This window comes from Aquarana catesbeiana, linkage group LG12 (assembly GCF_042186555.1).
Source record: "Aquarana catesbeiana isolate 2022-GZ linkage group LG12, ASM4218655v1, whole genome shotgun sequence".
NCBI lineage: Eukaryota > Metazoa > Chordata > Amphibia > Anura > Ranidae > Aquarana > Aquarana catesbeiana.
The window spans coordinates 209,500,659-209,513,405 of NC_133335.1; the positions used below are offsets into that span (position 1 = coordinate 209,500,659).

General features: G+C 45.1%; 1 protein-coding gene across 4 annotated transcripts in view; it reads right to left on the minus strand.

Annotated features, from left to right (window-relative positions):
* The window catches only part of MTCL2 (microtubule crosslinking factor 2), a 168,601-nt gene that overhangs the window by 120,312 nt on the left and 35,542 nt on the right, over positions 1-12,747 (minus strand). For all 4 annotated transcript variants that reach the window (XM_073606601.1, XM_073606599.1, XM_073606598.1 and 1 more), the window contains exon 2: positions 8,888-9,112. In XM_073606601.1, coding sequence (XP_073462702.1) covers positions 8,888-9,112 — 225 coding nt within the window. The remainder of the gene's footprint in view (positions 1-8,887; positions 9,113-12,747) is intronic.

Sequence of the window (12,747 nt, forward strand, 5' to 3'; positions counted from 1 at the left end):
ATTCTCAGGTCAGCAATTGTAACCAGCATGCTGCGTTAGCATAAGCTCCCTTTAACCACCAGTAGATTTACCCCCCTTCATGACCAGGCCATTTTTTTTGCGATACTGCACTGCGTATTACTGACAATTACTGTACCCAAATAAAATGCATGTCATTTGTTTCCCCACAAATAGAGCTTTCTTTGGGTGGTATTTGATCACCACTGCATTTCATTTTTGTGCTATAAAACAAAAAACAAACACAAAACAATATTTTTTTACTTTCTGCTAGAGCTGGCCGATTAATTGTTAAAAAATAAACAAATACAAAAATAAATCACGATCTCGATTCATTCCCCCTCCCCTCACAATCTTAATCCGGCATTTTCACGATTCATGTAAAGAGTGGAAGCAGCTGACAACATTGCTGAGCGCTGAAAGAGATAAAAAGAAACATGGTATCCTCCTGTTCTTTTAGCGATCAAAAGGGATGAAACTTTGGTCTGCAAACAAGGTCAATTTAACCACTTTAAGTGTTTGTTAACCCAAAAAGAAATTAAAAAAAAAAAGGGATCCCGATACCTTAAAGCATGTTATACAGCACAGTGCTTGTGCTGTGTCATTTGGCCCCCTGTATCACCTGTAATAACTGGCTGATCCTGCCTGGCTATACCCTCCCCCCTGTAAACGCACCACCATAATCAGGGCTGCTGAGCCCTGACACCGTGGTCAGAATACGTGACTCCATCAGCAGCAGCCCTCCTGTCCTCCTCCCCCCTCCCCTCTCTGCCTGTCAGTTCCCCGATCCTCCCCTCCTGCACTAAAAATAACCCTCTAATATATAGAAGTAGGCTCCCCAGTGTATGCAATTTCTAAAAATATGCGGTATAATAACTTACATCAGAGCGCCATTCGGCGCTCAGCTGACAACCCCCTGCAGCTATCAGATCGGGACAGGAGACCGGCAAGTAGTAAGCTGAGCACCGACAACAAAATCTGTTTGCGTTAATTCCGACCGTGTGTGGACAATTCCGATGCACAAAGTGCCACGCATGCTCAGAATAAATTAAGAGACGAACGCTATTGGCTACTGCCCCGTTTATAGTCCCGACATACATGTTTTACATCACCGCGTTTAGAACGACCGGATTTTACGACAACTTTGTGGGACCATGTGTATGCAAGACAAGTTTGAGCCAACATCCGTCGGAAAAAATCCATGGATTTTATTGTCGGAATGTCCGATCAATGTCCGACCGTGTGTACAGGGCATAAACCTTTTTCTGACACTTGTTGCTTAAAAGTTAAAATCAGTATTTGTTGCTATAAAATCACTTAGAACCCTCTAATATATAATAGAATATAATACAAATATATATTTTTTTAGCAGAGACCCTAGAGAATAAAATGGCGATTGTAGCAATATTTTGAGTCGCACTGTATTTACGCAGCGGTCTTTTAAACGCATTTTTGGGGGAAAAAAATACCTTTAATGAATTAAAAAAAAAAAAAAAAAAAAAAACCCTATTCCCTTGTTTACATAGACAGAGCTCCGTCCAGCCTCTCTCCTCACCAATCAGCAGGTGCCGGTGGACATCCATTAGCCGGCACCCGCTGATTGGCGCGTGCCGTGTCTAATTACAGCTCAGCCACGGCGCGTGCCCCCTTCCCGGAAGTGGCAGATCACGGTGCAGGAGAGCTCAGCCACCGTATAAGCATGTTATGGGGACGGCCAAACGGTTAAAGAGGGTTTTGCAGGACTTTTTTTTTTTTATCATCTTCTACTGCAACCAAGTCCATCCACAATGACCGCGCTTAAATAGAGTAAAACTGGGTATACATTAGAAGAAAGTTGTTCAGCATTTTTTGTTGTAAGAACATTTGTTCATTTTCCTAATCATTAGTGGGGGGTAAAAATCTACATTTGTTTTCAACCGCGGGATTGGAAAAACGAGCGGGTTGAATTTTTTTTCTAAAATATCCGAATTCCTAACAGCGTATGTGGTTTTTGTTCTGTAAAGTCCCATTCATTCCAAAATCGAATGCTAAAGCAAAGGAAATCTTGAACTACTTATGAACAACTTTGACTGTTCTGAGAATCTGTGTACGAATTTTATTTGAAAAAAGGTGCATCTTCAGCTTAAGACCCCTTTCACACTGAGGCGCTTTACAGGCGCTACAGTTCTAAAAACAGCGCCTGTAAAGAGCCTCTCCTGTCTCTCCAGTATGAAAGCCCGAGGGATTGCGCACCTTGCAGGACGGCGAAAAAAAAAGTCCTGCAAGCCGCATCTTTGCAGCACTGTAGGAGTGGTGTATACACCACTCCTAAAGCACCCCTGCCCATTGAAAACAATAGGGCAGCGGCGCTTTGCGGGCGGTTTTAACCCTTTTTCGGCATCTAGTGGGGGTTAAAACCGCCCGCTAGCAACCAAATAGCGCTGCTAAAATGATGGTAAAGCACCGCTAAAAATAGCACCGCTTTACTGCCAACGCCCACCCCATTGCGAAAAGTCCTGGAAGCCGCATCTTTGCAGTGCTGTATACACCGCTCCTAAAGCACCCCTGTCCATTGAAAAGAAATGGGGCAGCGCCGCCAAACTGCCACTGCAGCGGCGCTTTGCGGGTGGTTTTAACCCTTTTCCGGCAGCTAGCAGGGGTTAAAACTGCTAGCAGCCGAATAGCGTCGCTAAAATGGCACTAAAAATAGCGCTGCTTTACTGTCGACGCCTGCCCCAGTGTGAAAGGGCCCTAAGGGTCCTTTCACACTGGGGCGGTTTGCAGGCGCTATTGCGCTAATAATAGCGCCTGCAAGCCGATCCGAAACAGCTGCTGCTTTAATTCCAGTGTGAAAGCCCCGAGGGCTTTCACACTGGAGCGATGCGCTGGCACGACAGTAAAAAAAGTCCTGCCAGCAGCATCTTCGGAGCGGTGAAGGAGCGGAGTGTATACCGCTCCTGCCCATTGAAATCAATGGGACGGCGCGGCTATACCGCCGGCAAAGCGCCTCTGCAGAGGTGCTTTGCGGTGGTTTTAATCCTTTCTCGGCCGCTAGCAGAGGGGTAAAACCGCCCCGCTAGCGGCCGCATACCGACGGTAAAGCGCCGCTTACAATAGCGGTGCTTTACCGCCGACAACACCCCCGCCCCAGTGTGAAAGGACCCTAAGAAACCTTCTGACCCCAAGAGCTCCAGCAACAGAAGCACTAATGATCAGGATGTTCTCTTTTACACACCAGCAAGAAGCGATTATTAAATTATCTAAAGCAAAACTTTTTTCCTTTTGGTTTTGGATGAAGGATGGATGGATTAGAACCCCCGAGAGGTTTTCGTTTTTCTCTCCGTTTATATTCCTTGTAGACACATCCTCTCCAGTTGCCTTGTGACCACTGTCTCGGACTGCAGGCGATTAGGGGGGATAATAATTCTACGTTTATCACTGGAACAGGAGAAGAATCTTAAAAAAAGGGACACCTATTCCGGGGACAACTGTTCAGGGAATGGTTTCCCCTCTGGAGAAATATCCTCTCGCTTCCTGTTAGTTTTCCAGGACTGGATGTGAAAGGACATATTTTCAATGTTCAATAAAATTTTTTTTGAATTCTGATACGTCAGGGGGGGCGCTGGCAATACGTCAGGGGGGGCGCTGGCAATACGTCAGGGGGGGCGCTGGCAATACGTCAGGGGGGGGGGGGGCGCTGGCAATACGTCAGGGGGGGGGGCGCTGGCAATACGTCAGGGGGGGGGGGCGCTGGCAATACGTCAGGGGGGGGGGCGCTGGCAATACGTCAGGGGGGGGGGGGGCGCTGGCAATACGTCAGGGGGGGGGGGGGGCGCTGGCAATACGTCAGGGGGGGGGGGCGCTGGCAATATGTCAGGGGGGGGGGGCGCTGGCAATACGTCAGGGGGGGGGGGCGCTGGCAATACGTCAGGGGGGGGGGGCGCTGGCAATACGTCAGGGGGGGGGCGCTGGCAATACGTCAGGGGGGGGGCGCTGGCAATACGTCAGGGGGGGGGCGCTGGCAATACGTCAGGGGGGGGCGCTGGCAATACGTCAGGGGGGCGTTGGAGTTTTGTTCAGCTACTAGGGGTTGAAATTGGGAGCACTGCTGGACATTTGAATCATTTTTCCAATGTGCCTCTGATATGTGTTCTAACCATTCTTTAGAAATACATCAATGTTCTATAAGTTACAGTTTATGATGATGTATTTAGAGATGCAACGTCTATGAAAATGACTGGTATACCTGGCTCAGGGCCACAGATTTCCTTTCCTAGGAATACAGGCATATCTGGGCTTGGGGCCACAGATTTCCTTTCCTGGGGCTATAGACTCACTCAGGTTGCTACATCTGCTAATACTGTTGCTTCAGCACGGATACAGTTTTTTTCTGAAGAGGCGTCAGCCTTTTAAACATGGAGTGCTGCATCACAAATACCAACCAATATAGAACGTGGCCCCACAGTGAATTAAAGTGTTACTAAAACTCGCAACAGTAAAATCAGTCTGTATATGCAGTAAAGCATGCTGGTTATACTCACTGTGGAACCTAAGGGATTAATCCTCTGCATTGTGTAAAAAGACTGTTTGATCCTGTCTTCTCTGATCCTCCCCTTCTTTTACTGTCTCCAATCCATCTCCTAATAGTACAGAGGCTTGGTGGCAATCTGTGCATGCTCAGTTTGGTGTGTATTGCTAGAGAGTTTGTTTATTTGTTTTTTAGGGAGAGTGCATGTGATCAGCACAGGGCCAATCAGCACTGTCCAGACAGAGGGTCAGGGTTCCGGCAGCCTCATAGGACAATTATGGGAGAATGAAAACTAATAAACAAAATAATTGCATTTCCACTGTGGGAGACCAGATATAGTAAATGTAGGGCCCTGGGTTTAGTAACAAAAAAAAAAAAAAAAAAAAAAAAAAAAAAAAAAGGTACACATAAAATGCTACCAATTCCCCAATTATACAATTCAGCAAACAAATCTTTGCATTTAAACTGGCTGTATAACCCCCAGCACAGGTCCAGGAAGAACAACCCTTTTAGTGAAGGAACTAAAAGTAGATTGGATAAAGTAAGGGAGGGTTATAACCCTTGTCAGGTGTTCTTTGCCATTTGTATCCCATCCCTTCACTTCCTGTCCCATAACCAAACAGGAATAGAGTAGAAATCCCTCCAAAAGTAAGGGAATCCCTGGTTGTCACCAGGGTCAAAAGAACTAGTGTCTCAATTACGGTTCTTGGGACAACCCAAATTTTTGGATTTTATTTAACTTTTGGTGATAATGGTGAAACAGGACAAATAGAGAGGGTGAATCGGGGACACAGGCTGTCAGTACTTGTAGTTCTCCCATTCACAGAACTCCAAATGAATGACAGGCCGGATGGACATGGCCATTTTTTACAATTGTGACAGCGTATGAGGGGAGAGGATCCCTGCCTCGTTGTCACAACGGGGAATTTTTTTTTGGGGGGGGGGCTGCTGCAACAGTAACATGTTTCACTCTGAATACATGTTACAAAAGGTGAACTTATCCTTTAAACTTAGTTCCAACTGTTCAACGCCCGCGGGGTCCCTAGCCAGCAGTCATCCAGTGTGCTGGAACGTAAACCGAGTTGTGCATGCGCAGCTCAGTGTACATTTTGCAGAGTCTTGTGAACAGGCAGGTAAGCGCACTTCAAGCCTGCCTGTTTGCAATTTTGATTTTTACATTTAGTTCTGCTTTAAGCAAGTATGGTCCACTGTTCTCATCAGAAAATCCGCCCTGAGAAATGACAGGCAGCCATCATAGGAGAGCATATAGACAGGAGATTAGCAGATGCAACAATGGGAGAAAAATGCATGATGCATTGCTAGATTAATGTGCAGAAAATATCTAGGGCTGTAACATCTAGACCAGGGGTCTCAAAGTTTTTAAACAAAGGGCCAGTTTACGGTCCTTTAGACTTTAGAGGGGCTGGACTAAGGATATTGGGAGTGGAAAAAGTCCGATGTCAGTGTGAAAAAATAAAGCCTTATTGTTTCAGTGGGGGGGGGGGGGGGATTGTGCCCCATTGTGGGCGTCGGTGGGCAGGAACTGTGCCCCATCGTGGGCAGGAACTGTGCCCCATTGTGGGCAGGAACTGTGCCCCATTGTGGGGAGGAACTGTGCCCCATTGTGGGGAGGAACTGTGCCCCATTGTGGGGAGGAACTGTGCCCCATTGTGGGGAGGAACTGTGCCCCATTGTGGGGAGGAACTGTGCCCCATTGTGGGGAGGAACTGTGCCCCATTGTAGGTGTCAGTGGATGAAATAGTGCCCCAAGGGCCGGATAACAGCAAGCAAAGGGCCGCATTTTGGAGATCACTGATCTAGGCACTTGTGGAAGACTTGGTATAAATTACATGTGGTCACTTCTACTTCACTGCTGCTAAACACATGTGAGAAACGATCATTATTAAAAGAGTCCCAATTATTCAGACATTGGACATCCTCTTCTCTTCCCCTGCAAATGTCATGTAAAAACAAACAGATTTTATTCAATCGATTTCAATATCTTTTTTAAAACAAATTATTTGTTCTTTGTAAATCTAAATATTGTATGTATTACTGGTGTAATAAATGGTATAATTTGAAATGGAATGTTATTTGTTCCTCTCCAATGATCTTATAGCTTTCCTCCGAGTCCTTCCCTCCTCGCCCACCCCTCTTCCTGCTGCATTTCACACAAGCAAAATATTAGCAGTCGCCGGTCTGCTAAATACTGAGCGTCTTTGTTTGAAGGAGGGAGACGTTGGCAGTGCTGGAGTGCGGCAATAATGGAAAATAGAGCCATGTGAAATAGGAAGGCTGAAGTCAGCAATGTAAACACGGGCTTTGGGGGGGAAGGGGGGGGGGTTGCTCACAGTTGCTAGGCGACCAGGGAAGAGCCCCCGTTTCCTGCAATACCTTGGAGAATGGTGTACAGTAGAAACTTCAGCATTTCCAAGTGCAGCCTGAAGTGTCTACAGAATAATCCAATTTAGCCTCAAGGTTACCGGGGTCAAGAGGCGGATATCAGTCGGACACAGAAACTTGGGTCAGGGGGTGTTGTCAGAACAGGAATGCGCTACAGTCCTAAATTAGAATGAAATGAATGTAAACATGATACATTGTCATAAAGAGGGCAAACCAAGAACAGTAGAGATATGATTACTATATAAATGGGGTGCCCAATGTAATATTTTGGCTATATACACACATATATATCCTGTGATATTTTCTCAATCAGCTCGGCTATAGCCTGCAATGCTGATCAACTTCACCGCTATCAGAATACAATAGCTCAGCAGGGGGGATTTCCTCATCCACTGAGTGTGTGGATGGGGGAAATCAGGTCCATTTTCTTTTTCCATTTAACCCGCTGGTTGAACGAAAAAAAACAAACAAAAACAAAAATGGATCCATCTATGGGCTGCAGAAGTAATCGCCTAGAAATCCTGGCCAATATCTGCATTCCAGAGTGCAGAGGACACTGCAGATGCTGAACAGATAAGGGAACCTGACCTATAGGAACCACGAAGTGTCTACTGTATGGCACTAGTGGCCCTCTTGCCACCTTCGGTTATTTCAGGTTCGCTTTAACCTGCTTGACTTTAATATCAGTCTTGGATGGTTTACACCTCTGATCTTCTCAAGCAGCATTAAAAGAGAAGTGTTGGGTTTCTGTTTTATGCAGATTTATACCTAGGTGGACCGATGCTGCATCTGTCCCCCGGCGCCTCTAATACTGAGAACTGAGCGATATAACACCACAGATCGCTCAGTTCTTACAGATCCCTGAGCAGAGAGCTGGTGACTGGTCAGTCATCGCTGTCTTCTCTGCCCCCTCCTCGCTCACTGGAGCGCCGAGCTGTGGAGGGGGCTAAGCAGCCGGCTCAGGTACTTAGCGGCTCGTTGAGAGGCTGAGCCAGGTGCCGGTCTGGGCATGTTCGGCGGATCCGGACCCCTGTACCGGTGCCCTGACGAGAACTGTCCTCCTATCAGATAGTGTCCGCCCCGTACTGCGCAGGCGCAGTGCCTGCGCAGTACGGAGGAGAAGGAGATGCCGAAAGTGTCCGAAGTTGATCAGCTGACCATCAGCTGTACACGGCGCTTGGGCACTTATTAGTGATGGCTGTGTGTGTAAGAGGGCCGCTCGCCACGCTTCGGGCACAGCCTCGCTGCACTCGGCATCTATTTATTCTTACTCTATGTCCACTTGGATAGTAGGGAATGAACCTGGACACAGGGTAAGAATAAAAGCGCAGGCGCCGTGTACAGCTGACGATCAGCTGTTGAACTTCGGTGACTTTCAGCTCTTGTTTGTCCTCTGTACTGCGCCTGCGAAGTACAGGGCGGACACTATCGGATGGGGGACAGTATTCGACAAGACATCGGCTCTGGGACGTCAGCAGACCGCAGTCTGCTAAAAAAGGGTCACAGGAGTGCAAAACGAAGTGCACTCCTGTGATCTATAGGAGAAGTAAGGTCAAACGACCTTTGGCTGTACTTCTCATTTAACCTTACTGTCCTTTAAGACACCAGCTGTAGTATCTTCACAATATACCTCATGTATAAAAGACAAAAGCAAAGAATAAAATGTAGGCATTACCGGCAGCAGCCATATACCGGTTTTCCTTCTCTTCAATACCAGAAAAAAAAAAAAAAAGGCAGCTAGGAACTAGTAGCGACTGACATTCATATGCACTTATCAGCTTAAAGAGTACAAATCTCCTGCCCATAGGGCAAAAAGTAAAGCTGAAATGATGACACCAGTACTAAAGAGGTCACCAACCACACCCATACTGTTGGCAGTAAATGATTTTAAAGGCCCAGAACTCATCCTCTGATTTCTGCAGTGTGTGTGTGTGTGGCTGATGCTGCCATGTAAAAGGTATAATTACATCTAATGATTACCTTGACATCTTGCTCGAGGGCATTGATGAATTCGCTGTCGACCTGTCCTGTCTGTGCCACTCTCATCCCCCTGCGTTCAGCTTTCTTCAGCCGGTACTGCAGGATCCGGCAGGTCTTGTGCACTTGTTCCAGCTGTTGCCTGAGCTCTTGCAGCTGATAAACATCTTCTTCCATGTAGACATCTCTCATTTCCAACATCTCTGACCTCAGCTCTTCAATCTCATCCTGAAGAAGAAGACAGACAGAATATTAGAAGCTTGCACATGTACACTAGGCAGACAATGTCTAGAGTAAGACACCAATTACTGGACGAAGCCAAGTGTGTTCATGTTTTAATACAGCTGTTGCAGTGGTGCCCACCAAAATAGAGCCACTCATTCATCAAGGGACCCTTTGCAGCCATCCATGAAATTCAGAAACTACTTTAGGGCAAGGTGGAAAATTCACTGCAGAGTACTTTGGTTTTATAAAGGGCCTTTGTAAAATAAAGTAATCGTTTGTTTGCCCTGAAACCAATACCATAGTATAAAAAAAGCTTTATTTCAGTGGAAAGAGCTGCTAGAGAGCTCTACCCAATTATAGTCTCTCATTGTCTGACTTGAAAAAGAAAAGAATGATAAATGGTTCCCATGTGTGCATATATTCTACTTTGTTTCACATCACCTAATTGTGTGATTCTGCATTAAGAATAGCCTCACATTCTGTCCTTTTGTGGGTATGGGACTATGTCCTGAGGTTTAGGCTTTGCGTGACCTGAAGACACACTTAAAGTGATTCCAAATGCTTGGAATTTCACAGAGCAGCCCCAAACCTCCTCTTTTTGAGTGCCCCTCCTGGCTCTGACTCTCTGGCAAGTGTCCCCTGTAGAAAGATGCTTTCTATGGGGGCACTTCTGCAGGCTCGCTCCTGAGCCTCGTTGTCCGTGTCTAAAGATGCAGGCAACGGGACAAAGCCCGGAAGGTCTTGGCTTGCACCCTAAACAGTGCTGTATACTGTAAGAAGCCTCAACTACATACCATTTTTTTTTTTTTTTTAATGTATACAGAGTTCCTCCATTATTTTTCTTGCCTCCGATTCCCCCCAATATGCTGATTCCATGATCGACCCCCGTTTGCTACATTTCCTTTTCCCTTTTTTTCTTTTCCCCTGGCTGGATAGGACTCACCAGTATTATGTAATATCAATATATGATGTTGTTAATGTTTTTTTTGTTTTGTATTTTATATATTTTCCATTACTGTATTAAAGCGGTTGTATACCTGCAAATTATTATTTTTTTTTTTCACCCTGTAAAGCAAAAGGCATAATGAGCTAGTATGCACCGCATACTAGCTCATTATGAAATACTTACCTTAGAACGAGGCATCGGTATCTTACCTGGTTCACGCCGAGGGAGCTGTCATGTTGCCTTGGCGTGTGTTCCGGGTATCGTGGTTCCAGCGCTGTGAGTGGCTGGAGCCGCGATGTCATTACTCCCGCGCATGCGCGCGGGAGATTTCTTACCCGGCAAGGTCCGGCAGTTGCCGGGCTTCAGCCGAGAATCCCCTGTGCGCATGCGCCGCTGCAGTCAGCGGCGCATAGCAAGGGGAATATCTCCTAAACCGTAAAGGTTTAGGAGATATTTTTTTTACCTACAGGTAAGCCTTATTATAGGCTTACCTGTAGGTAAAAGTAAAAAAAAAAAAAAGACTATACAACCACTTTAATATGATATCGTCTGTTAGTTATCAGATTTTGCTAACATTGCAAGTGCAACACTGTGTCCTAAAGAAGCCCTCTCCTCTATTGTGGGAAAAATGCGTTCATCCATGGATCCATCAACTTCTTACGCATTGTTTGTCTAGAATGGCTGGAGCGTCCAATGTGTCATTTATATCTATGATATCATATATGTGTTTTTTTTATAACGCTTTTTGTATCAAATAACATTTTGTTATATATTTTTTTTCAAATATTTAATGTGGTAAATGATATGGTCTTATTTGGAGCTTAAAAATCCCCTTTTCCCACACTCCCCCTTACAAGGGAATGTGGGGACCTTTATATATACATAGCGTTTACACAGCACATCCAGAGACCACACATGTTCATAAAAGGGAAACGGATGGTTTGGGTCAGCTTGGCCCGAACAAACTGAAATGAGACCAAAGCTGGAGATTGGTTTAAATCTGTAAGTGATATAACTGGAGGTTGTAGGTAAGGTAAGGTCTTTTTGCCGATGACACAGGAGGTGTGCATTAGGGTTGAAATTCCAGGATCTGTTTGTAGCATGGAACATGATTTGGCATTGCTGGAAGATTGGTCATCTAACAGTGGAAACTGCAGTTCAAATGCAAAATACACAAAGGCAAAAAAAGAATAATAAGATTTGAATTTATTTACAAACACTTTAAGTGCTAAAAGGGCTGCAGGTTGGGCACCAGGGGTCGTAAATACTGAGTGATGGAGTACACTGAGTCAGTCATGACAATAGGCAAAATCTGTAAAAGGCAAGAAAAGCCAGACAGACAAAGCAAATGAAGAAGCCTGAAAAAAGAATAAGGTCTGAGAAAATTAAAATAAAAATAACACAGCAACAAAGATTTGCAACCTCCACATCGTATATAATGAGGAAGGCGGTGGTGAGTGATTAACTGCTGCTCTGAAATACTACACCGATGTATTATTCACAAAGCTGCCAACATCAAAGTAAAGATAAATTGGTGAAATGATGCAACCTAAAAGGTCTAAAACACAAGGGCAGCTTTGATGCATGTACTGACCGATTTCACAGAGCAGTCCATGTAAATGACCTGTAGCTTGACGAGCCTTATAATAATGACTAGGAGCATACATGACTGCTCAAGTAAAACAAGACATCACAGAGGAGCAGACAGAGGTAAATGATGTGAATAGGATTTACCATTCATAAAGCAAAGGGCAGCATGCACAGCCACTCATATTTCCAATGATCTACGACAGCTGGGGAATTCTGGCCGAATTATGGCACTTCCACCAAATTTAGCTCAGGACCAACAGAGGAAAATTCAACGTGGTGGTTCGTATACTTGCCTTCCAAGGCTGTAGGGTAAAGTTTGATTCTCACTAAGGACACTCTTTGTAAGGGGCTTATTTTACAAAAGGTGTCCATGGATCTCCACTGGATGCTCAACGAGCATCTAGAGGAACACCTGTATGGAGACAGTGATACTCTCCGCAAAGGTTTGTATTCTGGTTGCTTGATCTCTATATGGGTGTTGAGCAACTTTATAGATGTAAAAAACAAAATCCCATCTCTTCCTGATTAAGGCAAAATATTACTTATATCACTCATTTAAATTACTACACTATACAGATCTCTCCTGTGGTTTGTCCTTTCCTCCTAAGCCTCTCCTCTTTATTTAATTTTTTTTTTTTTTTTGAGTTAAGAATTTTGCAATAAATTTAATCTTGGAATTGTTGGCAGAATTAAAAGGAAAAAAAAATGAAATATGGAGATTTTCTTTGAATTATGATACCTTTATGGCAAACTGACTCCTTTTAGAGCATACAAAGTATAATCATTGTACAACATACACTTCCTATCGAAGTGGCATTACCATGCCAGTATCCAAGCCTTGGTCCCTAAGCACAGGAAGAAATCCGCACATTGATCAAACACAAAGAGATTAACGTCTGGGGTCAGAAGGAGACTCTTCATGCATGGTGGAGCCGAGCACCACAAGGAGATGTGACAGATTGAAAAGGGGGCCCCAGACAGCTGCCCCATAGGAGGAGTGACAGCTTCTCACCTTCTGGACAGGGAACGTCTGTTTACCATGAACTTGGCACTACAACACTATAAGTGTGAGCCCACTATGAATAATTCAAAGCAGACACGG